The 27,577-nt window shown below is 36.3% G+C and overlaps 2 protein-coding genes across 5 annotated transcripts in view; both read left to right on the top strand.

Moving 5' to 3' along the window:
• GOLM2 (golgi membrane protein 2) overlaps positions 1-11,716 on the top strand; it is a 111,727-nt gene extending 100,011 nt beyond the window's left edge. For 2 of the 3 annotated variants that reach the window (XM_089907288.1, XM_089907287.1), the window contains 2 exons: positions 2,754-2,921; positions 9,599-11,716. In XM_089907288.1, the coding sequence (XP_089763414.1) occupies positions 2,754-2,921; positions 9,599-9,669 (239 nt within the window). In that variant the 3' untranslated portion in view covers positions 9,670-11,716. The remainder of the gene's footprint in view (positions 1-2,753; positions 2,922-9,598) is intronic. The other variant, XM_089907289.1, reaches the window with a different exon arrangement.
• Positions 11,717-19,885: 8,169 nt separating this feature from the next.
• The window catches only part of CTDSPL2 (CTD small phosphatase like 2), a 71,202-nt gene continuing 63,510 nt past the window's right edge, over positions 19,886-27,577 (top strand). Inside the window, exon 1 of one of the 2 annotated variants that reach the window (XM_022587213.2) lies at positions 19,886-20,358. The gene's annotated coding sequence lies outside the window, so the exon portion shown is untranslated. The remainder of the gene's footprint in view (positions 20,359-27,577) is intronic. The other variant, XM_022587212.2, reaches the window with a different exon arrangement.

The raw sequence follows: 27,577 nt of genomic DNA, 5'->3' as shown, positions 1-27,577 counted from the left end.
AGTTTGTTCTTTGTATCTGCAAGTCTGTTTCTGTTTTGTTATATTCATTAGTTTTATTTTTTAGATTCCACGTATAAGTGATAACATACAGTATGTATCTTTCTCTGTCTGACTTATTTCACTAAGCATAGTACCCTCCCTGTCCGTCCATGTTGTTGCAAATGGCAAAAATTTCATTCTTTTTTATGGTTAAGTAGTATTCAATTTTATATATACATATATATATATATATATATACCACATCTTCTTTATCCATTCATCTATTGATGGACACTTAGATTGCTTCCGTATCTTAGCTATTGTAAATAATACTGCTATGAACATTGGGGGGTACATGTATCTTTTTGAATTAGTGTTTGCATTTTCTTCAGATATATACCCAAGACTGAAATTGCTGGATTATATGGTAGGGTTTTTTTTGTTTTTTTTTTTAGGGCACACAGTGCCAAATGTGGGATCTTAGTTCCCCGACCAGGGATCAAACCTGTGCCCCCTGCATTGGGAGTGCAGAATCTTAACCACTGGACTGCCAGGGAAGTCCCTATTTTTAGGGGGTTTTTTTGTTTTGTTTTATTTTTTAAATTTATTTTAGGCTGCCTTGGGTCTTCGTTGCTGCACGTGGGCTCTCTCTAGTTGCAGTGGGCGGGGGCTACTCTTCATTGCGGTGCGCAGGCTTCTCATTGCGGTGGCTTCTCTTGTTGCAGAGCACAGGCTCTAGGTGCACAGGCATCAGTAGTTGTGGCGCACAGGCTTAGTTGCTCCACGGCATGTGAGATCTTCCAGGACCAGGGCTTGAACCCGTGTCCCCTGCATTGGCAGGCAGATTCTTAACCACTGTGCCACCAGGGAAGCCCTATTTTTAGTTTTTAGGTTTTTAATTAATTAATTAATTTTATTTACTTTTGGCTGTGTTGGGTCTTCATTGGCTGTGCACAGGCTTTCTCTAGTTGTGGTGAGTGGGGGCTCCTCTTCATTGTGGTGCACAGGCTTCTCATTGTGGCTTCTCTTGTTGCGGAACACAGGCTCTAGGCATGCGGGCTTCAGTAGTTGCAGCATGCTGGCTCAGTAGTTGTGGCTCGCGGGCTCTAGAGTACAGGCTCAGTAGTTGTGGCGCACGGGCTTAGTTGCTCCGCAGCATGTGGGATCTTCCCGGACCAGGGCTCAAACCCGTGTCCCCTGCATTGGCACGTGGATTCTTAACCACTGTGCCACCAGGGAAGCCCTATTTTTAGTTTTTTAAGGAACTTCCATGCTGTTTCCCACAGTGGCTGCACCAATTTACTTTTTCCCACCAACAGGGCACAACAATTCCCTTTTCTCCACACCCTTTCCAGCATTTATTATTTATAGACTTTTTGATGACAGCCTTTCTGATCGGTGTGAGGTAATACCTCATTGTGGTTTTGATTTGCATTTCTCTAGTAATTAGCGTTGTTGAGCATCTTTTCATGTGTCTGTTGGCCATCTGTATGTCTTCTTTGGAAAAATGTTTATTCAGCCCATTTTTAAATCAGGTTGTTTGTGTTTTTGATATTGAGTTGTATAAGCTGTTTATGTATTTTGATATTTCCTGAATGACTCTTTACACAGCAATTAGAAATATATTGGCCTTATGATGTGGTGAGCCATCTGTAGAATTGACCAATACCTCCATAATTCTTTCTCTTTGTACTTAACTTTTCTTTCCAAGCAGAGGAAGTTTGTCTCATTGCAATGTGGATTTTAAAAATATAATTTGAAAATTTTTAAACCTATCATAGAAAATGTTTATAACTTCTAAAAAAGTCTTAAATTCTTACATCATCAGTAAGTTAATGTTATTCATATTTTAGGGATTTACTAAAATTTACTTTTTTGCCACTTCAGTGTCAAAGTAGAGTTTAACTTGTGTTGTGAGTCACACCTTAGTTTGCCTAGCATTTTTATTTTCAATGTCCATTTGTTGAATATTGTTGAATAGCTTTCTACAGTAGGTGTTATGTCTGTTGCTCTTCTTGATTTCTAATTGCTATGAATATAATATAACAGCCTCATGTCAGTCAACTTTCTTAAGCTTCCTCTGTCATTGACTTTTAGAAATATTGTTCAGGAAATGAGAAAGAATAAATCAGAATTACTTGGGATGTTTTTCAAAACACATACCACTAGGGATTCTGATAGTTTACTCTCTTTGCCATCCCTCCTTGGAAATCCATGACTATAGTGAATCACTGTTAGTGAAGAAACTTAAAATAGCCCTCCAGTATGTTAGTTTGTCTTATTTTCCAAAAAGAAACTAGCTTACACGGTACTCATTTATTCTGATAAGAAAAGTTATCAAAATTATTCGTGGAAAGTGATATTTCACAAAGCAGTAAATGACTACAGATTTCAAATATGTATTGTATCTAGTAATAAAATTATTTATTCTTCTCCTAAAGTGTTAAATTAGACAAATACTTCTATCAGAGAAGTTGTTGGTTATTAGGAAAACAATTCTGAAAATTGTGCCCTTTTCTTTAAGAAAACATTCAAACCTTAAGCAGCAAGTACTGGAATTAACACAAAAGAGAAATTCTTAAATCAAATTATTTTCGGTCTTCGTTCTTATTTCCTTTTATCTTGGATAACCTTCAGAAAGTGTATCTTTTTTTTATAACCAGTATCCTGAAAATTGCCAGGTTTCACTTATCTACTTTCTGGTCTACCTCCAGTATAGGTCCCTTCTTTTCTTCTCTCTTCACTCTTGAATTAATCCTCTACCTACTTCACAGGCCGATTCTTTGATGAGAATGAATCCCCTGTTGATCCGCAGCATGGCTCTAAACTGGCGGATTATAATGGGGATGATGGTAACGTAGGTGAGTATGAGGCAGACAAGCAGGCTGAGCTGGCTTACAATGAGGAAGAAGATGGTGATGGTGGAGAGGAAGACGTCCAAGGTGAGCGTGGGCCTGGCCTCCATGCTGTGACCGTGAAACCCACCTCTAAGTTTTTTGGTTGAATTTGTGTAGAATTTTCCCCACTTAATAGCAGTACAGTCTTAATACAGAGAGGTTCTGTGCAGTTTTTCAATTTTATTTTGAAAAACAATTTTATGATAGTGGTATTTGTAGACCTTTAAATAAATCATTTTAATTTTTTTCATTTTTAGTTATTATGTGATATATATTAGTGTTTATAGTTACAATCTGAAACTCAGACTTTTCAGAAATTTTAGAATTAAATTGTTTAAAATGGCTCTAGACTTTACCTAAGGCAAATACTCCCAGAAAAAAATCTTTTCCAATTTCTCATCTGAAAGCATTTCATCATTCTAAGTACAGATATTAACCAGACAGCCACAAAGGGAATGGTCTCGTCCACACTGAAGACAGGATTATTTCACTAATGATTCAGCATAGGAAGGCTGTTTTTGAAATTTGTTCTGAGAGGCTTAAAATTTATACTAAACAGTCAGTTTTTGAAGATTTGTCTGTTTTGTGTTTAATACACAGATTCAACATATTTTCCTTGTTAACTGTGTTCCTTCTGAACTTTTAACTTAGTGAAAGTTCAGAATCTACTTGTTTGCATGCACCCCTACCCACGCATGCATATCAGAGTATGTTGCTTTATTGCAAGTTCTTAGGCCTGTTTTCTGCCTGCTTATATCATTTAGTAGCATTTATGGAGCTTTTTCTCTTTTCTATAAAAATTGATTATGAACTTAATGTGTGAAGTATTCAATTTTATAATACATTGCATGAAATATTTTTCAATGTAACCTATCTTGATTTCTTCCTTAACTCTTTCTAAAGTAATGAAATGTTATTTAGGTTCCTGACAAGAATTGTTTCTGTAAAACTCAGAAGAAAATATAGTTGTCCTAGAATACTACATAGTTAATAGAAAAAGGAAAACTAGAGACTCTGACTTCCACCTAGGCATTATTTTGTTAGTACATTCTAGTTTGGGAAGAATGGTTATTGGATTAGAAAGAGATTAATAAATGCTAGGAGTTATATACGGATGTTAATGAGAAATTCTCAAACACTTTTTGGTATCAGTGAAAAAATTGTACTCATCCATTTTTCTACAATCTCATACATTTTTCATAAATCTTACCATTTATTTCTCATTGCTTTTGTAATTTGTTTGGATTATATTTATTTGCAATTATTTATAACTTAGTTTTAAGGCTTTTTCATGCATGCATATCGTATTGCCAATTAGATTGTAAGCTCTTGGAGGGCAGGAATTATCATTTATTTTGCCTTCTATTTTGTTTGTATCCTTTTCTGCCTTCATATTCAGCCCCCACCCCCACAGTAGTCCTTAGCGTACCTAGGGCCCTCAATAAATACTGTTAACTGATCATTTTATGCCTTTCTCATTGAGTTTTTATTCTTACAACTGTGACTAGGTTAATAACCCATTAACTTCTTGTCTTATAATCTTGCTTGGTTTACACTTTAAACATTCTCTGTTTTTCTTTCATAGAAGCTTCTATCATCTCATTGTATAATTTTGAGGTTTTTATTAGAACAATTAATTTCAGTGGTATTGAAAATTATTTCTTATATTTTGGCTATCTTAATGTTGATGACTTTTATCACAAAGTTCTCATTTGATATTTTTATGATTTTTATCCATAATAGATACATTTATCTTCAGTGCCTTCTCTCTCTCTTTCCTATGCTCTTCTCCCTCTCCCACCCCTAGTTCTCATTGCCACTTTCTACTTTAGGTCCCTGGTACCCTCATTCAACCCCTCCTTTTCCTTTCACAAGAGAATAAATCCATTGATTCTAAGGAATATAAGGAAATGACCTAAGATGATATTCTCAATGAAGTAGGGAGGGGATGGTTAAATTTGGGGGTTTCCTCATTTGCAAGTGAATCTTACTTGAGCTGGAGATTGCCATTTAACATTTTTTTATCCCATTTTGAGGTTCACTAGCTGATAGCAGCAGAAGGATAGTGCAGCTACTAAGGGACTCCTTTATCATAGGGAACAGAAAGATGTAAGAACATCTGCTCCAGCAAATACAGAGAGAGAAGTTTGGGTGAACTGACTAAAAAGGAATACTGGAGACTTGAATATTTAATACCAAATAATTTTAAACATGTTTTCAGAGATTCTTTAGGTATAGTATTAACTGTCTAAAAAGTGGAGAGTGAGAATTATGGTTCTTCCCTAGTTTATCAACAATATGTATTCCAAATGTTTATTATTAAGTTAGAGTATTTAAAAGCATTTCTTCATAGCTTCAGTGTAAAAATAATGGTTGGGTTCCTAGGTCAGTTTGCATTTTCAGCGAAAGCAGGCAGTAGAGTGGAAAAAACCATTAGCCTTAGAACTAGGAGACCAGCTGTGTATTGCTTTTCTAGTCACTTATACTCTCTGGGCCACCATTTCTTCATCTGTAATGTAAGGGTGTTGAACTAGAATACATAGATGATCCTTCTTAGTTCTAAAATTTTGTGGTCACATTCATAGTGGATTCACTGTAACACAAGTATTAGGGACAAATGTGTTTCATATTTCAGCATCTAAAATAACATCTTCCCCCAAACCCTAGAAAGAAAAGTGGAAACTTTATGCTGCCATTGAAACTCTGCAGCCAGAGATTTCAAAAATTGAAGCATGCACTTCAGAAGCACTTTAATGTTTCTACCAGTAGGGGCTCTGCTCTGCTCTCCCTGGTATTAGAAGCAGTTGTGTTTTTTTGTTTTGTTTTGTTTTTTCTCAAGCTGTTGGGTCCCTAGTATTAGACATTCCAGCTGCAGGACTGAGGTTCTAGCTTCAGCTAAAGACACTGACTTTGGTCTCCGAAATTCTGGATTATGAAATGGAGGCTTTGACAGCATCTCTGCTAATAGGGAGCTAAAGAATTCCAGCTTTATCTCTGATGCCTGTTTGTGCATATTGATCATTTGGGTCAGTACTGCCTGCAGAGTGTTTTCTGTAGAATTAAGTGAAGCCTGTTTTTCCTGTGTTTACAATCCTGGTTTATTTTGATTTTTAATTCCTGGTTTCCTGAAGCATCCTAAAAGAAATATTATTTACTTTGGTGTAAACATTTTTTCCCTGACTTCTGCTAATGATCCAATGAAAAGGTTAACTAAAAGATTAACTCTGGAAACACTACACATCTGATAGATATATCTTTTAATTTATTCTTTATTATAAAAAGGATATGGATGTTTACAAATTCCCTTTACTCTTATCTTTAATGCCATAGAAGTTCCAAGTTTGTTTAATAGAATATGAAATGCACATTACTAAGTATACCTATGGAAGGAAGTTTAGCATAGTGCCTAAGTGCCTGGATTCTGGAGCCAGACTGCCTAGATTTTAATCCTAGCTCCACCACTTACTAGCTCTGTGACCTTGTGAATTACCTATACCTCTACTCCTTGAAATCCTTATCTGTAAAATAGGGATAAATATAGTTACCTAACTCAACAATTGTTATGTGGATTGTATGATTTAAATATTTATTCAGCACTTAGAACAGGATCTTTCACACTGTAAGCACTGTGTAAGTGTTAAATAAAATCATTTTTTAAAAAGTAAAAGCAAGTGTAGAGTTTTTTCCCTGGGACGCCTGCTTTAGAGGACAATTGCACTTTGGCCTGTGGATTAATTTGTACTTTTTTTTTTTTGCGGTACGCGAGCCTCTCACTGTTGTGGCCTCTCCCGTTGTGGAGCACAGGCTCCGGACGCGCAGGCTCAGCGGCCATGGCTCACGGGCCCAGCCGCTCCATGGCATGTAGGATCTTCCCGGACTGGGGCACGAACCCGTGTCCCCTGCATCGGCAGGCGGACTCTCAACCACTGCGCCACCAGGGAAGCCCTAATTTGTACATTTTAATGGAGGCTCACTGCCTTATTTCCCCAAGGCATTCTTGCTTGGTAGAGCTTGCTTTATGGAGGTGGTCCTTTCTTGACTTAAGAGGGAATTTAGAAATTATTTGATAAATTATAAATATCTTTATATTTAATAGTCACTTTATGTTGATGAGTTATTTACAGATTTTGCTTCTTTGTAAAATGAAATAAAATATCAGTCCATATAATTGTATTTAGTGGCTGTTATTGTATATCAGATTTGGTTAGGTAATTTTGTCATAGATAAATGCAAAGAGGTTGTTGGTAGAAACATGAATTCTGGTTAGAATAGCTACACTGAAAGTAGACTCTAGTTAATGTAAATGGTAGCTCAGTGTAAGAGAAAGGCAATCAGAAGTCCTATGAAATTATGAAAAAGCAATGTGAAGGCACCATATTAAAACTTTGCTAAAGAGCATAAGTTAATAAAACCAACAAACTCCTCCTTATATTTATAGAGGACTTCGGAAGTAAAGACTGCCTTCCTATGCATTAATTTACTTTGAAGTTGGAAAAATAGTTGTTACCCTAGTCTACTGAGAAGGTAATTAGAAGTCTAAAGAGATTTAGGAACTAGATCATGTTTGTTAAGTGCCTGAGCCAGGACTAGGGTTCTGTTTTTCTGTTCCTAGACCTTTGCTGTTATCTTGTTTTCTCTTTACAATTATTTATTTAAAAATCTCAAAAAGTAACATCATTTTTTCCTTTGAATAACTTTCCTGTAAATTTCTAGAAATTCTTCTTTATGTAGTAGCTTTTCCCACTGCTCCATGGTGATTGTCTTCATTTAATTACTAAAGTCCTAAAAGATGTGTTTATAGCCATACGGTGAGGTCCCATAACATGGGTCCTAAGGAGAGCTTTCTGGAGAGGTGCCAGTGATTATTTTCCTTTTTAAAACCAAGATAATTTTTTAAAGTATGAAGAGTTCTTTGATAAGAGAATGATTAGTATATTTTCAAAATACAAATGTGATTATGGATGTAATTTCAGCCTTTGCACCTAACAGATTTGGGGTTATCATTGCTATTGAATTACAGTATTAAAAATATGAGATCAATTTGCTAGAATATGAAGAATGATTGCCTGCAATTCTAAAAGAGAATTTCTGTAAATTTAACAGGAAAGTTATTGAAAGGTGAGAGAAAGTTGGTTTGTTTGGCATTTCTAATAACTAAATGTAAAGAAGAAATAAGAACACGTCATTATGGAAAGTTTATACATAGTACTTACACTACATGGTACATACAAATACACGTACAGAGTACATACACCACATGGCATCTTTCTTGAACAAAATGTTACCATACAATATACTAGAGAAGCTGAGGGTGGAAAAGCTATCAAACCTAAAAGAATAGATTGGAGATAGCTATAGTATACATATGAATTTGGAATCCAACCCCTCTTTAAAATACATACCCAGACAGTTATGATAGTAATACTTCAATATATCAAAAACTAAACTATTGGGTAATTGTAACTGTGAACCAGAAAGTAACAAAAGTTATTTTTAAGGCTGTGGAGGAGCCAAAAGATGTCATTAAAAACCATGTACGGGCTTCCCAGGTGGCGCAGTGGTTGAGAGTCCGCCTGCCGATGCTGGGGACACTGGTTCGTGCCCCGGTCTGGGAAGATCCCACATGCCGCGGAGCGGCTGGGCCCGTGAGCCATGCCCGCTGAGCCTGCGCGTCCGGAGCCTGTGCTTCGCAACGGGAGAGGCCACAACAGTGAGAGGCCCGCGTGCCGCAAAAAAAACCAACAACAATGTACTAAAAAGGGAGCCTCTTAAGCTCTAATTAAAATACTAATTTTAATACTCTGAGCAGTCTTATTTCAAAACTTGAAGATAGAAATAACTATAAAATTAGAAAGGAAGAGAAGAATTGTTGTTGGTAGTTAAGCTGAGAGTAGTGAAGTGACAGGTGATAGCCGAGAAGGACCCAGAAAAGCCTGTCAATAGCCAAATAAGTCGAACGCTGAAGCACTATATGGAGTCGTTTAGTATAGCTACTCAAAGTGACTTTGAGGATGTTAGTGTCTAATAATATTGTGTGATAGTTTTTTTCTTTTCGGTAAAGAAAAGGTTGTTTTTTAACATACTCCATTTGGGAAGTTGCTGGTAAGCTATTTGCAGAATAGCAAAGAAATTCATTTAAATACTAAATTTGGGGATCATGAGTAACTTTTATTTTATTTTCTAATTTTTACTTGATGACTATGGATTAATTTTACTATTAGAAAAAATGTTTGGTTTTTAAAGGCATGAAAATGTATAAAGAACAATTTCTACCAAAGCTTTAATTTAAAGGACTAACTTTCATCTATATAGAAATAATATATTTACATAAAAGGATCAATTCCTCAGTGCTTGTGGAATCCTAAAGCTTTGCTAACTATCTAGCTCTACTTATTTCTTTCATCCTCTTTCTTTTCCCTTCTTCCTTTCTTCTTTCCTTTCTCTCTCCCCCACCTTTTCTTCTTTTCTTCCTTCCCTTCTTTCTTTTTTCTCTATCATCAAAAGATTTGTTAAAATTAAGTGATTTTCCAAAACAGTTACAGACTTTTCACTCATTTGCCAAGCAACTAAGAAACAGAACAGCATTTACACAGGTGTAAGATAACGAGTAGAAAACTACATTAAGGCTGAAGGAAAAAAATAAAAGAGAGAGATTATTTGATTGGATTTCTGTAAGTGATTTTAAAAATAATATTCTTGATACCTGATTATTTTCCTTACAGATGATGAAGAACAAGAACTGCAAATGGATCCTGCAGACTATGGAAAGCAACATTTCAATGATGCCCTTTAAGCCGTAAAGGAAAACTTCAGAAAACCTAAAGTGCTGTAAAATGGAATCATTTCTACTTTGTCGATTTTGACTTTTGTTGTAAAGATCAGTTGTATCAGTTGTAAAGATACATTGAGATAGATTTAAGGAAAATTTTAAATGAAAGAATGTACCCATGTACATATGTGAACTTTTCATATTGTATTATTAAAGCAGAGACTTTGGGGTTATGTTACAGTTGAGCCAAAAACAAAGTAAGCAAAACTGTAATCTTTGCATTTAAAGCAAACTAATGTATATTTTACATTTTATTGAGGCTAATTCTTTCCACAAATAGACAAACAGGAAAAATGATTGTACAGTTTATATGTTGCACATAGCATAACCACAAAGAGAACAATTATTCAACTGGAAAACTTTTAATACACTAATACATGCTTGTTAGCCCAACAGGTGTTCTGTTCTATCCACCCCTCATCTCATGCTGTTCAAGGAATCATACCTAGAATAGTTGCATGAAAGAGGGGAACCTGAAAGCCAAACACTGGGCAGCAATGTACAAAATCACTTCCCTACTCTTTTTATTTTACATGAGTAATGATGTGTTTCGGCAGATAAGCTTTCAGCTGAGGCCTGATGGAAGCTGAGATAACCTGCAAAGACATAACAATATTTATGAGTTTTACCTTACTTAGTTCATGAAATTGTGAAATGCATGATCGATGATGTATTTTCAATTTTTAGTTTTTCAGGTAATACCAGTACGGTTTAACCGTTACTGGCTAAAATTTTTATATTTTCAGAGTTAAAGTTGGTGAAGATATTAATGATTTAAATGCCAGATTCTGAAAGAGGCTAAATCAACCCTGAAATGAATTTGCAATCAGTATTTCAAAGCATCTCTGGTAGTTTTAGTGATCTTATTTGACTAGACTTTTTCAGAAGTATTAAATAAGCAATTTTAACAGATTTTTATTAATGCACAGATAAGTAGAAGTACAGTGAGATCTACAGCCATTTTATTAAAATAGCTTAAAAGCTTGTAATAAAGATGAAGAACCTTTGTATTTACTTAATATGTTAGTTAAGAACCCATAAACCTCATATTTGCTAGACTTACAAAATTATTTTAAATGCATTTGTCTTTTTTGACACTCCTCAGTAGAACGTGTAAGCTAGCTAATCCTTGTTTTCTGATTGAAAGAACTTCTAAATCTTATCCCCCTCCCCCCAAATAAAAGGTTTTGATCATGAGAAATTTAAGCTTGTTAACTCTGTGTTTCAGAAGGGCTACTGTTAATTGCACATGAACATGAGATGCTTTTTTTCCCCCCCGTACTCAGGTTCTAGTCAAAATTCAAACTTACAGAGATTAAAAAAAAAACAAAACAAAAAAAAGGTTGTTCAATTATTGGAGGTGCAGAAATTCTTAGACTTCAGTTTTAAATTATTTAGCAACCCAGAAAAGATGTAGTGACTTACTAAAATTGTTTTTTCTACCATATCAAAGTTAGTAATTCATGGCTTTGCTGTAGAGTCAGGCCTATAATGAATAGGTATGATAGTTCACAGGATTTTTTTAAGTGGAGTTAAAGGGAATTGATGTACACCTTTTGGAAGTTAGGGTGGGAAGATGAATCTAAAACAAATTCCTAGTAATACTTTATATTTAATACTGTAAAATCTTTACAAATGAAAACCATGAAATTTCCTGCCTTAGTTCCTTTGTCATAAAAACAATCACTTGGTTATATGGTAGCTATTACTTACACAGCAAAATTTCTTCAATTAGCAGTCTAGACATTTTATAAACTGAGAAATCTTGGATCAATTGATAATATTTTTGACTGTATTAACATTTTAGTGCTATAAAATACTATGTGAATCTCTTAAAATTCTGACATTCTACAGTCTGTATTAGACATGCTGGTTTTATAACGTTTTACTTCTGCCTTAAGATTTACGTTTTTTAAATGTATTTTTGCCCTGAATTAAGTGTTAATTTGATGGAAACTCTGCTTTTAAAACCATCACTTACTGGGTTCTAATAAATTAAAAATTAAACTTGTTTTACTATTTTGCTGATTCTGATACATATACACACTCATGTGATGCAGTTAGATTTTAACACTAAAATTTGAGTAAATTTAGAATTCATTTTAAGCTAAGCTAAACTAGAATGGCAGAAATTTTTACACTAGCACTGTTTACTGTAATGCTAGTTTATTCAACAAATTCTGAGTGCTTCCTATGTGCCCAGCGTTGTTCTACGTAGTAAGAATACTGTAGTAAATAAGGTAGACCAGGTTTCTGTTCTCATGGAGCTTACATTCAAGTGGGAGCAGTCAGACAATATACAGGTAAATACTTGAATCAGATAATTTTAAATAGTGATAAGAGCTATTATAAATAAAGTTCCAAGGTTCCAAGGTCTATAAAGTTCCAAATAATCAGGTTTTCACATAACTGAAACATTGCAGTTGTAAGGCTAGAGTATCATGAGCAAGGAGAAGACAAATAAGGCTAAAGAGGTATGGAAGGGGTAAGATTAGGGAGAACCTCGTAAGTTTAGGTTATTTGTTACTGACCCATAAAGAGAATATGCAGAATATAAAATATACATGGGAAGATGGTTCCAGGGAAAATGTAAATATGACTTCAAAGTCATTTCTCAAACATATACCTTTATTTAAAAAAATAAGATTGTATGACTTTTTGACTTCTCATTTGTATCATCCTGTAACAACAAAATTTGCTAGAATATGAGGGCAGAGAATGTTTAAAAAAAAAAAATAAAAACAAAAACATGAGGGAGGTAGTCACTTCCCATAATGGCTGACCTTGGAAACTTCCGTTCTTTCACATGTCTTACCGTATGGTTTTAATAAGACAAACAGTGTGACACAAATACATTTCCAAAGTTTAGGTTACTGAGTCTTAACATCACATGTGGGCCATCAACATTCAGTTCTAATTGGAATACATCTAGTTCGTTTTAAAAGATTCTCCTCGCTAAGGGTTCCAAATGAAAATTAAACCAACTATCCCAGAAAGTAAGGGGGAATTTAATGGTCCATGTAAGCAAACTGCATATAGGGCAGGTGTCTCCTGGACTTGAAGACAATTGAAACAAGGACTTGAATGCTGCCAGCTTGTTTCACCAGCTCCCATTTCTGCTTCCCTCTACTTGTTCTTCATTCTCTCAGACCGGCTCCCCTGCTCAAAGCTCTAACCAAGATTTCTAGCAGGTCATGTTTTCCTAGTTTTGCCACTTTAAAGGGGCTCCTCCTCTTAGTTCCACTTCAGAAAATTTGAGGGAAGGGAGACTTCTGCTTCTGGCTATGATTTAGTAACTTACCTAGACCTCCTGGATTAGGAGCAACTATAAAACTGGACAAGATATATTAAGCAACTGTTTTCAGGTAGCACAAAACTGAAATTTCTGAGATAAGGGAAACTTAAGCAGTTGAGCCCCACAATCACCGGGCTTCCTGTGGTGTAAAGAGGCTGGAGTGCTAAGCCAGGAAGATAGAGATCACAGTGGGGAGCAGCTGAAATATTGGAAATTATGGGAGAAGGAAGCAATTCAGAGAGGTGGCCCCAGAAATCCGTATAGGGGTCCCCACAAGTCCATGGCTGAGGACAGGCTGTATATAACCATAGCAAAACCACCTCATGTGTACCGAATAGCAGTTGTGACAAACTTGAGAATGGAACAGATACCAGAGGTCAAGCAGTGTTGGCATAAAAAGAGTGCTAAGGGACATTGGGTGTCTGGGCCTGACAAGATGGAAATCTCCTTAACAACTGTGGCATCCAGCTGAAACACTAGAAAGGTTGCACCTTAGGAGTAAAGACCATGCCCTAGAGTAAGACCTACTGTAGACTGCCCTAACATGCTCTGACACCATTGACATGGGAGACAGAGTATGGAGATTTGAGTCCTGCCAAGTTAGAACTTATGAAACTCCTTTCCACAGATAAGAACTAACAAAGCATAAAACCAAGCCTACACTAGTTTAAGGTGACCACTCAGTAACTGAAGTACCTGCTAAAACAAGAATCATCACTTTTCAGAAGAAGATAACACAATTCAGAATTTCTACAAGATATACACAATATCTGGTATTCAATGGAAAACTACTAGAAGTACAAAGACACAAGAAATTGTGATCCATATTTAGAAAAATTGAGATGGCCTTGGTATTAAAAATATGTTCAAAGATTAAATGAAAATATGAGTGAACAGATAGAGAATCTCAGCACAGAAACAAAAGTTACAAAAAATGTAATGGGAATTCTAGTGTGTGTGTGTGTGTATCTTTTTTTTTTTTTTTTGGCTGCTCGGCTTATAGGAGTTCCCCGACCTTAATGGGAACTCTAGAACTGCAAAGTACTAAAACTGAAATGAAAAATTCATTGGATGGGTTTAATAGCAGATTGGAGATGGCAATAGAATGAACTTAAAGAAATATAAATGTAGTTGTTCTGTAAGTGTTTGGAAATGGAGGGCTGAAATGCTGAGAGACCCCGAAATGTGGATTTGGGATTCATTTTTCAAATATTTATTAAGTATTCAAGATGCTGTCCACTCCATTCCCTAACACATAAGCCTAAAGAGTCCGTCATGAAAGAACATGGATCATGTTTTCAATTACTTATTAAGTAGAGAACTGTTCTGAGTACTGGGGATACAACACTGACAAAGTCACTGCCTTCATGGAGCTTATATGCCAGAGGGAGAGATAGATAATTATTTTCTATACTCACAGTGATAAATGCTATGAGAAAAATAGATCTGAATAAATAGTGATGGAAGAGTGCTATTTTAGATAGGATAATCAGGGAGGGCCTTTCTGAAGAGGTGGTGTGAGAACAAGCCATTTGAATAACCTGTGCAAAACTACTTAATAGAAATAATGCACGTCACCTATATAAATTTTTCTCCACCTTTAAAAAACAGGTGAAATTCTGATATTTAACCAAAAATATTACCATTTCAACATGAAATCAATAGAGAATACTACTGAGATATTTTACATTCTTTTGTACTAAATCTGAAATCTAGTGTATATATTGTACTTACAGTACATCTCATTTTGGACACTAAATTGCCACTGAAAATATTTTATTGGTATTTAGAGTTCATTAAACTTATAGTTGAATAAGTATATTTACATACTCAGGTTCCAAGCATAATTAAAATAGACTTTACTTTTTAGGGCAGTTTTAGCTTGACAGCAAAATGGAATAGAAAGCAGAGTCACCACATACCCTATTCCTGCGTGCGCACACACATGCACACACACACACAGCTTTCCCCACCAACATCCTGCACCAGTGTAAAATTGTTACAATTCATAAACCAACACTGACACATCATTGTCAGCTAAAGTCCTTTGTTTATGTTAGGATTAATACTTGTACATTCTATGGATTTGGACAAATGTATAATGACATGTATCCATCATTATAGTATCATAATCGTTTCACTGCCCTAAAAATCCCTTATGTTCCACTTATTCCTCCTTCCTTACCAAACCCCTGGAAACCACTTATCTTTTTACTGTCTCCAAAGTTTTGAGTTTTCCATAAAGTCATATAATTGGAGTCATACAGTATATATAATTTGAGTCATACAGTATATAGCCTTTTCAGATTGGCTTCTTTCACTTAGTAATATGCATTTTAAGATTCATCCATGTCCTTTCATGGCTTGATAGCTCATTTCTTTTTAGCTGAATAATATTCCATAGTATGGATGTACCACCGTTTTTTACACAGTCACCTACTGAAGGACATATTGTTTACTCCAAGTTTTGGCAATTAGGAATAAAGCTACTGTAAACATTTGTGTGCAGGTTTTGTGTGGACCTAAGTTTTCAGCTCCTTGTCGTAAAAAACACATAAAATTTACCGTTGCACATTTACATTTAAAATGTACAATTCAGTGGCATTAAGTAAATTCACAGTGTTGTGCAGCCATCACCACTATCTAGTTCCAGAACTTTTTCATTACCCTAAATGTAAACACTGTTAAGCAGTCACTCAAGTATTAATTTTGAAATTTAAGTTAATTAAAATTAAATAAAATTAAAAATTAACTTCCTCCACCACACTAGCCACATTTCAAGTGCTCAGTAGCCACATGTGGTTAGTGGCTATTGAATAGCACAGGTCTGGGGGAAGAGAATTAGAGGCAGAGGAAACAACAAATACAAAGCCCTTTATGCAAGAATACACTTTTTCAAAGAACAGTTAGTTGGCCAATATGACTGGAGTACAAGAGGTAGGGAATGTAGTCAGTGAGGTAGCCAAGAGTCAGCTAATGGTTTTTCATGTCATAGTAAAGACGTTAGATTTTTTTTTAAGGGTGATGGAAAATTTATAAAGACTTTTAAAATGATCAGTCTGACTACTGTGTTGGAAAGATTGAAGGAGGTTAAAGAATGAAGCAGGAAGACTTTAAAGACTTACAGGTGAGCGATGTTACAGTATTCCAGGTGAGCGATGATGGTTCTTGAACTAGGGAGGTAGCTGAAGTGATGAAAAGTGTTTAGATTCAGGATATATTTCAAAGGTTTAGATTATTGCATTTACAATGGATTGGATGTTAGACATAAGAAAGAAAAACTGTATTCTGTAAATTGGAGAACACTGAGAGAGAAACAAGTTTGAGAGAAAATTAAATTTAGTTTTGACCATGTTATGTTTTAGATGGTCATTGCCATCAAGTGATTGCAAAATTGGAGCTAGATGACAGCTCTGATATTTTAATATTTATTATAAATATTACTTTCTTAGTGAGTTGCTATAAGAGTGATAAAAAACATGTAACTCATAGAGATAGAATTAATTAGAATGGATTCTGAAGTGCACATGCCTTATATATCAGGTAAAAGGTAAATATATATTCCATATATTCTGGAATAAGGGATCTACTGAAAGACTGTTGAAGATTCAAGATACTTGTATTACATTACTTAGTGATTAAATGATAAATAGGATTATTTTTAATGTTTTCATATAGCATAGTTTTGAACAGTTTAAACAGATACACGCCCAAACAAGACATACAGATGGCCAAGAGGCATGTGAAAAGCTGCTCAACATCACTAATTATTAGAGAAATGCAAATCAAAATTACAATGAGGTATCGCCTCACACCAGGCAGAATGGGCATCATCAGAAAATCTACAAACAACAAATGCTGGAGAGGGTGTGGAGAAAAGGGAACCCTCTTGCCCTGTTGGTGGGAGTGTAAATTGATACAGCCACTATGGAGAACAGTATGGAGTTTCCTTAAAAAACTAAAAATAGAATTACCATATGACACAGCAATCCCACTACTGGGCAAATACCCAGAGAACACCATAATTCAAAAAGACACACGCACCCCAATGTTCATTGCAGCACTGTTTACAATAGCCAGGTCATGGAAGCAACCTAAATGCCCATTGACAGACGAATGGATAAAGAAGTTGTGGTACATATATACAATGGAATATTACTCGGCCATAAAAAGGAACAAAACTGGGTCATTTGTAGAGACATGGATGGACCTGGAGACTGTCATACAGAGTGAAGTAAGTCAGAAAGAGAAAAACAAATATCGTATAAACGCATATATGTGGAATCTAGAAAAATGGTACAGATGAACTGGTTTGCAAGGCAGAAATAGAGACACAGATGTAGAGAACAAACGTATGGACACCAAGGGGGGAAAGTGGGGGGTGGGGTGGGATGAATGGGAGATTGGGATTGACATGTATACACTGATGTGTATAAAATGGATGACTAACAAGAACCTGCTGTATAAAAAAAATAAAATAAATTAAATTAAATTTTAAAAAAAAACAGGGGCTTTCCTGGTGGCACAGTGGTTGAGAATCCGCCTGCCAATGCAGGGGACACGGGTTCGAGCCCTGGTCCTGGAAGAACCCACATGCCGCGAAGCAACGAAGCCCGTGCGCCACAACTACTGAGCCTGTGCTCTAGAGCCCATGAGCCACAACTACTGAAGTCTGTGTGCCACAACTACTGAAGCCCATGCGCCTAGAGCCTGTGCTCTGCAACAAGAGAAGCCACTGCAATGAGAAGCCTGCACACCGCAACGAAGAGTAGCCCCCGCTTGCCACAACTAGAGAAAAGCCCACGCGCAGCAACGAAGACCCAACGCAGCCAAAAATAAATAAATTTATTTAAAAAACCAAAAAACAGATACATGCCACTAGTTTTTTGCATTATTTTTTTCCTATGGTTAATGCTTTGCATCTAAATATACTTCACACTTTTTTTAAAGTCCATATTTTTAAACCTTTATTTTATTCTAAAATCTTGGACAGGGCTATTGAAGCTTAATGACATTAACAACTACCATTTAAGGAGAAAGGAAAACATAAATAATCTCATTTGATCTTTTGATGCTGCAGAAAAAAAGGCTAGCAGAAAGTGACCGCTGGATGTAAACGGTGTTAAAATGTTAACGAAATTGCAAAAGCATTTAGGCTTACTACCAGTAACCTTTCTAATCTTAACATCTAACAATAGTAACACTGTCATAGGACACAGTAGGATGTGATGTAATGAGCAGGAGGAGGACTTGAATCCTGATTGTATTTCTTACTAGCTGACTGCACTTGTCTTTGGATAAGGTATCTGTTTTTCCCTTTTTCTTCCCCCCTTTAAAAAAATTTTCAGTGTCTTCAACTAAAGAATGGGGGGACTAATATCACCTACCTATCCCTCAGAGTTGGAAGAATCAAAATGCATATAAAAGCGCTTTGTAAATAGCATATTTTACTTAAGTTTTAGGAATGAAGGTTTGAAACAATTACTACTTGAATTTTTTCTTCAGAAATATTTCCAATTTTAACCTGATTTAATAATTATTTTAGTAATCAATTGGGGTAACTGTTTATATTCTATTGCTTTCCATAATACACACTGGATAATTATTAATTATCTGTTGATTTTCAATTAGTTTTACAGTAACCTATTATTTTGTGGACTGTTGCCAGTTCTGCACGCTGTATACCACGGGCTCGCAATAAATGTCACATACAGAGCATTCTTGTAGCAGGAAGATTTAGGATCCAAATGAATTCTGAGCTCTGACAGACAGGATCTGTAGAATATAAGGCTTTCAGAAGACAACCCACCTGCTCCACACTTTCAAACAGCAACAACCAGATTCACAAGGTTCTCTGCCTACCTCTCAGCCTCATCTCTCTCCACTGTCTTCCCCTCAACTTCTCCATCCCCGGTGCACAGAACAACTTCCCCAAATGCTCAACGCAATCTCATATTTGGACCTTTCCATCTCTTGTTTCCTTTACCTAGACACTCTTCCTTTGTAACATCAAGTCTTTCTGTCTCTCTTAGATATCATCTCATGAAAAGCCTTTCCAGACCTCCTGTGCTCTTACAAAGGCCTGTCATGAACTCCTTCTTGTAGTCATTTTATCACACGGTATTTAAATTCTGTTTACTTGTCTGTCTTCTTCAATAAACTGTGAACTCTGGGAAGGCAGTGTCTGTGTCTGCCTTGTTCACTGTTATATCCCTTGCATGTAGTATGGTTCTAACACATTATGGTTTTACAATAAATATTTCTTGATTGAATAACGAGAGTGGTCCGGAGTTTTAGTAGACAGATACCAATCACTACGCTTGGTTTTCTGCCATTCAGCTAGGACTGGACGCTCCGGATTGATATATTTTCACCTCGTGAGGTTGGCAGCCCTTCGACCAGGCCTGCAGGTAGCAACCCATTCATCTGAATGATCTGACTTAGCAGAACCACCGCCGACACGCGTGGCGTGGGTCTCTATGACCCACGAGCAACTGCTATGCCCTCTAGGTAACAAGGTGGAAAGAGGATCTTCAGGGGCCACCAGTATCCCAGGAAAGACGAAAGATTCGTCTTAACCTGGCCTCTGGCAGCACTGTCTACACACTACCTCCTCCTGCGCGCCAAGCCGTTAGTACCACCCGGTCCCACTCGGCTCCACCCACCCGGCGAGCCCGGGTTACTAAACCCTAGTCGCCAGGTTGCGCGAGGCGTTCCTAAGCCCCGCCTCCGGGGCGAGGGCGCCCTCCCCCTCCCAGTTCTGCCTAAACAGTTCCGTTAGCAGCGGGAGAAAAAAACCGTCCTTCGGGTCCCCGCCTCTCCGCTCCCAACGCTTTACTCCCTACTCCCCTTGCGACCACTACACACAGCTACGGAGGCCCCTAAAGTACAAATATCCCCCAGGCACTGCCATAGCCTGATAGATTTTGTCCTTGTTACTTCATCCCGTTCCAGGGCCCTGCGTTCTGCTTTTGTCAGGAATTCGAGCTCCTGAGTTTCTTCCGGCGGCAGGAACTCTAACGCTTTTCACGGAAGTAAAGTTGTTTTGTTGGCTTTTTTTTTGTGGGGGGGAGGTGGCTTTTTTTTTTTTTGGCCGCTGGGGCTGCCCGCATTCCTTCCCTCCCACCTCGCGGAATTGTGGCGGGAGGGGGAGGAGAAAGTCAAGGCGCCTGCGCGGAGAGGCCGCTTTCCATCCGGGTCCCCGTCCGTGCGGTGCAGCAGGTCGGTAGGCGGGAAATGGCGACTGGCTGAAGGAGCTGGTTCTGTTGCTGCTGCGGGCTAAGCGGGAAAGACACCACGCGTTGCGCAGTCGGGACCATCGCCGGAGCCTGAGGACACTTCTCTGTCGTCACAGTTAGGTAATCCCGCTCGTCCAGACGCTGCCGCTGCTCCCAGTCTTAGTCCTTCTCTTCCAGGGCCGTCTGCCGGGATCTCCTCCCCTTCTTAACCGGGTTCTCCAGCGGCTGCGGCGCCTTGGTAGTCATGCACTGTTGGCGCCTCGTACGTCCGCTGTGTGGAGCCGCTCTTCTCTGGACTTTCCCCTGGGAACAGAAAGGGAGCTCACTTCCCGCCAGCTTCGGCTCTCAGGCTGCGGCCTGTGTTGTGATTTCTGGGGTTAGATTTCACTTTGCTACCCACCCCCATACCGATCTCACGTTCGTAGTCCCAAAACCTGTGGTCGTCCCTCCCGGTAATTGGGTTAGATCAGCTTTTCTAACCTTGACCCGTCTGACGTTTTAGGTATTTCATTCTTTCTAGTAGGGTGCTTTTGCGGGGGGAGGGCGTTGCTCTATCTCAGTTTTTATAAATACCTTTTGAGGATCTGGAAGAAGAGATTTCACTAAGTTCTGTTTGTCTACTGTTAAAATGTTGAGTTGACATTGTTAACTTTTTCAAATTAAGAGTGGTGGTAAAGAACAGCCCATGTGGAAGGCCTCTGGTTTCTGTAGTGGTCAATTAAGGGTGACTCTTACTGTACTTCGTATTCTACACTTTCTTTGGGTATCAAATGCCTGTATAGATGCTTATTTTTGTATTCTTGACTAGAATTCCATGGTAAATAATTGTATAAGTAAATCGTCTTTATTTACTTATCACTTGAGTGGTGGCTGGAGGTGTGAAGGATGTTAAGCACTTTAGAGTACCTTAGGGAAACGTACAGAGATACTGCTGTAAACTGCCCTAAGATCCTGAAATGAAATGTACTTAGTAGATGTTCCTCCAAGGCACGGATTTACCTTTCCAATGCTAATAAGGCAATACCAAGATTACTGCCTAACATAGGTATACAATTAGCGACTTAAAAGATAGATTTATCTTCGTAATTTTCAGGTTGTAGATTTCTTAATATACTCTCTCCCCATTCTTTGCCAAGTTTTAAGTTTTCGTTTGTTGTCCAGCTGTTATCCTTATAAAAGCAAGGAAATGGCTAGTTAAAGCTACTTTTATTCCTCCTTCTTGTTCTTTTCCACATTGCAGACCAGTTGTCCATAAAGAGAAGTAATAAGGAGACTGTTGGTATTTTTCAGAATTTGTTTTTCAATATTGTTGAATTTGGGGCCTTTGTAGTTGTTTTTTTTTTTTAAACTAGTTAAATTAAGTTTTGAAAATGTGGTTCACATTACACGTCATCTGATGTTTGTAACTCAAAGGCTTTCAGCTCTCTAGGTTCAGTTTAAAAGACTTCACTATTGTTTGCATATTAGGATTAAATTTCATTAATAAACAGGAACACACAAACATTATTACAATTGTCATTTAGTAGATTCCCCCCCAAGGTCATAAAGAAAGTCAAGGCAAAATGTAGCTCTTAGGTGAAGCAGTCTTTTAGGATTGTGTTGAACTTCATACTTATCTTCAAAACCAAAAGAACAGGGGGTGGGAAGTGGAGGTGAGGGCATACTGGGTACTTGCTCAGTCAATTTGTTTAAAAAATAGGGCCAAATATTTGACTTAAAAGGATGTAAAATAAATTATTGGTCTAGTGTAGTTTTTATCTGTACTTTAATGATCTTTTTGGGTAGTTTATGAAGCATTAATGTTTTAAATAAAATTTGTTTTACGGATCGCTGAGTGAGCACTGTTTGTAGACTTCGTCTTCAAGAACTCTTCCAAATTGTTTTAATTCTTCATTCATTTGATTCTTTTAATATTCTTCCCAGTATACGTTGAAGGCTGTGAAAGCTCTAAGTGGTATAGTCCTTAACCTTTGTGGACTTGTAGCTGTAACAGAAGTTCTAAATAGGATTGCATAGAAAAACCAAATAGAATTGGTGGGTTTTATAATATTCTACGTAGTGTCTCTTGGACACTTCATTTGAGCTAGTAAGGTTATTCTTTTCTCACTATTAAGAAATTAAGAATTAGGGGTGTTTTATCTTTCCGAAATTCATCTAGCTGATCCGATGTTTGAGATTTCTGGTCAAGAGGATTCCTCACAAGATTATTATATTAGCAGAATCCATCCAATTCTGATTTTAAAAAAACCTTGGCTCTTTTGTTCAGAAAGGATGTTCTAGACTCTAGACTTGTAACTATAGGATTAATTGCAGATTGAATAAAATGGTATAAATTTATCTCATTCATAAGAGATTTTTCGATTAATGCGATAAAGAAAAAGTGGTTTGTCTGAATAAACAATATCTAACTAAATTTGTAATTTACTGAGTTGTTGTGAAAGCATAAAGTAGAAAAGACACTTTAAGTCATAAATACCAGATGTTCTAAGAAGACCTCATATATGATATTCTCTAAGTAATTCTTTTGTGTAGGTTACCTGACCATTTTAACTGGATTGGCTACAGGGGTCATTTGCTCTGCTTTGAAGATGAGAAGATTTAACAGAGATGGGACTTAAGATAAAACCATACAACTTTTAGTTTCCACTTTACATTTGCCATGAGACATATATCTAAGCCAGACATATATTCACTACTGGTTTATGACTACATTAATTTTTAATTTAAATTGTATTAAATTATAATTGGATCTACATTACAAATAGGTAGACTAGGTGGTTGACTGTGTGGTATAATCTGAGAATTGCCAATGCCAAACTTTGTGTCTCTCCTTTGTGTTATGGAATTCCTTCTAAAATGTTTCGTTTAAAATTACAAATTCTCTGGAAGAAAAACTTTAAACTATTGCCTTTTATTGGCAATATTAGCACAGATTAGTTTATCAAATAAATTTGCTGATACCACAAACAGGTGAGGGTTCAGAGGCAGTGGAACAACAGAAGTAAGCTTCTTTGCATTGGCTGTGATCAGGAGAGGTGTGGCATGTAGGAACATTGTCTGAGGGAGAAAGGCATGGTGGGAGTAGAGTTATAGTGAGAAGCTTGGGCCTCTTGGGGTCCTTTGGGAATCTTGTGAATCTGACTGACAGTAATGAGGAGTGAGACTAAGTGTGGTCCCAAAAAGAATTGTAGGACCTTAAGGACAAACGTGGTTTATAGCTTTGGCCTGCCCTTTTGTTTATTTACCTCATCTGCAGGTCCCCATTTAGTATGGTATTTTTAGAAAAGAGTGAAGGAAAACACTAAAATGCCATTGAAAAAGAAAGTGTTGTAAAATATTTACATAAAAAGTCTTTTAACTTTAATATAAGGTCACAGTAGGCCAGTTAACTATATTAGGGACCCCAGGTTTTATGGTAATCATAGGCTCTCCTGTATTCATTTAGAGAAATTATAGAAAAGGAAGTTTATCTAGATTAAACATGAATCATCAACTGTGCTTTGACTTGAGGTTCTAGCAGTCAGGTTTCCATAATAGCTATAATAATTTTAGGACAAGGAACTGTGTTTATTACTTTGATTAAAGAAACGTAAAATTGTACTAATAGAAAGCACTTGAATACTTCAGAAATAATTGGGATTATACTTAGTAATGGTGGCTTATATATAGTTTAGGAAGAATGTTTTCTTTCTTTGGACTAAATACTTCTATATGGAGAAATTGGAAACTAAAAAGGCAGAATCATTGCTAAAAATAAATAAGAAAGGGATATTAAGAATCTGTTAGCATCATGACATGATATTTTAAGTTTCTCGTGTTGACCAGTTAAAGTAATGTTTAAGTAGGAATTCAAAATATATTTTATTAAAAGAAGAGTATATTATTTGTTAAAGAAAAATATACAGAACCAATAAGTATCTTTTCAGTTGAGAACAACTATGATTATTTGTTTCAGTAATAATTGCTTTCTTTCTGATATTCCCCAAATATATATGATTATTCTATTGAGTTGAAATTGATTAACTTCACACTGACTTTACAAGTACTTGCTTTAGTGTATTTTGTTAAATAAGATAATTATACAGTAAAATCCTTTAATTTTCTGATGTACTGATAAAAATTATTTGAAAAATATAATCACATTTCAAACAATCATGCATTTTTCCCTCATTGGTAATATACCATTTTACTTTATTTTATTTTACTTTTTTAGTAGTAGCAAACAAGAGGGCACTTCTGTTAGAGAATTATGATCTTACCTCATCTTTGACTAGTAATTTAGATAAAAATTCTTAAAACTCTTCTTAAAACTTTTTGTCTTCGGTTTATCTCAATCATAATGATTAGTTTTTCTTTGGTAGGTAGTATTAATAAGAATAGTAGGAAATTATTTCAGGTACTCAAAGATTTTTAATTAATAACTATTTTTCCTTTTTGCCAACATCTCATTGATTCTTTTATTATCAACTTAATGTGTTCTGAGAGTTCCATATTTCTACTGGCCTGAGAGTAAGTTGAATATAAAATTAATTTTCTTTAAATAAAAGCTTTTATTGAAGGAGTAGTTATATCTCTCCCCTTGCCCAATTTTGGTGAGAACTACTTAAAAAGCATTCTTAGGAAAATTCTGCCAAAATTAACTTCACTTTTTTATTCTTCAAATTTTCTTTAATGTATCCAATAAGTACACTGTAACTTGCGTGTATACAGGTAACTCCTGTAAATTTTAAAAATTGCATATATTGGAATATATTCCATAGAAAGGATAGTAATATGATGAAAAGTGATACACTGGAGTGACAGATTTCCCATGTGCTTTTTCTTTTAATCTCATTAATAGCTTTTTAATATGATTTTATTATTTCTTTTTGGTTGCATTGGGTCTTTGTTGCATTGCGTGGGCTTTCTCTAGTTGCGGCGAGCGGGGGCTACTCTTCACTGTGGTGCATGGGCTTCTCATCGCGGTGGCTTCTCTTGTGGAGCACGGGCTCTAGGGTCGCGGGCTTCAGTAGTTGTGGCTCGCCGGCTCTAGAGTGCACGCTCAGTAGTTGTGGCGCACAGGGTGAGTTGCTCTGCGGCGTGTGGGATCTTGCCGGATCAGGGCTCGAACCCGTGTCTCCTGCATTGGCAGGTGGATTCTTAACCACTGCGCCACCAGGGAAGCCCTCCCATGTGCTTTTGACAAGTTTCTAATGAATATTATAGTACTCAGTTCTTATGAATTCATAACTATATTTTTTCTAAAATAGCACATTTTGTTATAAAGTTTTATTGGTATGAATTTCTTTCATGCTGTGTAATAGAATGCTTCTTTTTACAAGATGTGTACATTATACTTACTGCAGTTAGTTAAAATTAGAACAATCTCCAAATTACTGTTGCTTTAAAGCTTAGGTGAGAGAAATACAAGTCTGTCCTCAGCAGAAGTACATACTGTCTCATTCGGTACATAACAAATACTGATTTTGCCCTAATGGTATTTCTGCTGAGTACATGCAAAGTTTTAAGTTGGGGTCCTGATAATAGTATTTTAAAACATGTATGTGAGTGGCTGTATTTTCAGTGATCAACAAACGAAATAATGCCATCTTTAAAAAATCATTTCATATTTTCATTGAGCATTTTAGTCATCAATCTAACAACCCAGAGAAAATTAATTGACCATGGCTTTAGAAAAAACTCTTTTTTTTTTGGTTGTTGTTCATTGAAGAAAACTTTAAGAGGAAGAAGAGCCATAATTTTATCAACCCAACTCAGCAGCTGTTTTTTTTTTCCAAATATTTTTGATTATGTTTATATTTAGTAGTTTTTGAAGAATTCCATTATCTAGTTTAAAAAAGGAGAGAAAGTTATGTATCACATAATAATAACCTAAAAAGACCACTTTATCACATACTTTGTTGGGCAGGGTTCAAGGAAAAGAATCTCCCTGTCTTGGAGTTGATGCTTTATATAATCCTCCTCTACTTAATCCTCCTGCCCTAGTTGACTTTTGACTTTTGACTTTTGTTAGGTGATAAGTGGGAGGGACCAAGAAATCTCTTCTTTCTGTAAAGTCATTCAATGAAGGGCTTGGGAAAGTAGTAAAGGAAGGAGAGTAAAAGTGGACAGTTGTAGTATCTGAACCTGTTGATTTCAGATTATTCAACTGGAAATATAGTGAAAACAGATACTGATACTTTTGTCATTTGGTGTCAACTAAGGCAGTGGTTTTTAGCTTTTTCTTTCATGAGTGTAAATTGAGTAGTGATACCATTTATAATAGACTAAATTAACAAACTCAGAAATTTAGAGCTAGAGGAGACTAAAAGGGTCGTCTAGTCTTTGTTTCCTTAATGATGAACGATCTGAAGACTTTTTAACATGTAGTAAGTGTTGGTCTTAATTAGGGTGCTTCTAGATAAGTTGTATGTGATAGAAGGATGAAAACAGCTCAGATTAATTAATGACTCATCTCCTGTTGTGACAGCTCTCTTTTTAGGTAAAATTTACATGTAGTAAAATGCATAGATATGAAGTCCAATAACTTCTTTTGCTGTTGAGGAAATGAAATGCTAGAATGATTACATGACTTAATTCGTGTCTAATCAGTGTTACAGCTAACTAGTGATAGATTCAGGACTGATACCTCCCAGTCCAGGGGCTCTTCCTCTAGTAACTCCCTCAGGAGCCTACTCCAGAACTTTGCATGCATATTTTCTTTATATAGGCAATTTATAACTTATATATACCTAAATTTTATGGGGAAACCCAGACTTTGTTGCCTTTAAAGTTTGATTTGTGATCTTTTTACAATTTTCTTATTCATATTTTTTTGTCCACTTTCGTTTCCCTTTTCTCTCTTTTATTCAGCAAAAATTTGTTTGAAAGAATGCACATTAGATTAGTCCTAGATAATTTGTTAAGAATCCTTCATATATAATGTGCTGTTTTGTTGTTTTGATAGAAAATTGTGTACTCAAGACCTCAACAGCGAATTATCAACTGAGTTTATGCTTGTATCATTATTATAATCTTGTTAGCACAAGACAATTTGCAGCCATAATTGTTGGCATCAAATATTGCTTGGGGTCAGGGATTTTGTGAAAAGGAAGAAAATCTTATGAGGAAGGAATATTTTTAGTTTTATTCTTGCTCTTTTTGTGAGCAAGAATTGATTACTGCAGTGAGGATTTTGTGTTTCAGTGACATATTTTTTTCCCTATTCTCTTGTCTCTTTGAGGGAAATGAGAAAAATTATAGTTCAGTTCAACAAAGGTTGAGCTTTCATGTGTACCGGGTTGTTGGAGTTACAGATAAGATCTCTGCCTTCAACACTCTTACAGTTTAGTGCAGTTAA

The sequence above is a fragment of the Delphinapterus leucas genome, chromosome 2, assembly GCF_059928025.1.
Source record: "Delphinapterus leucas isolate spDelLeu-1000000601 "Yukka" chromosome 2, BTC_Dleu_Yukka2, whole genome shotgun sequence".
In the NCBI taxonomy this organism is placed as follows: Eukaryota; Metazoa; Chordata; class Mammalia; order Artiodactyla; family Monodontidae; genus Delphinapterus; species Delphinapterus leucas.
Note: the sequence above shows the minus strand (reverse complement) of the source record. Positions and strands in the feature narration are given on the sequence as shown.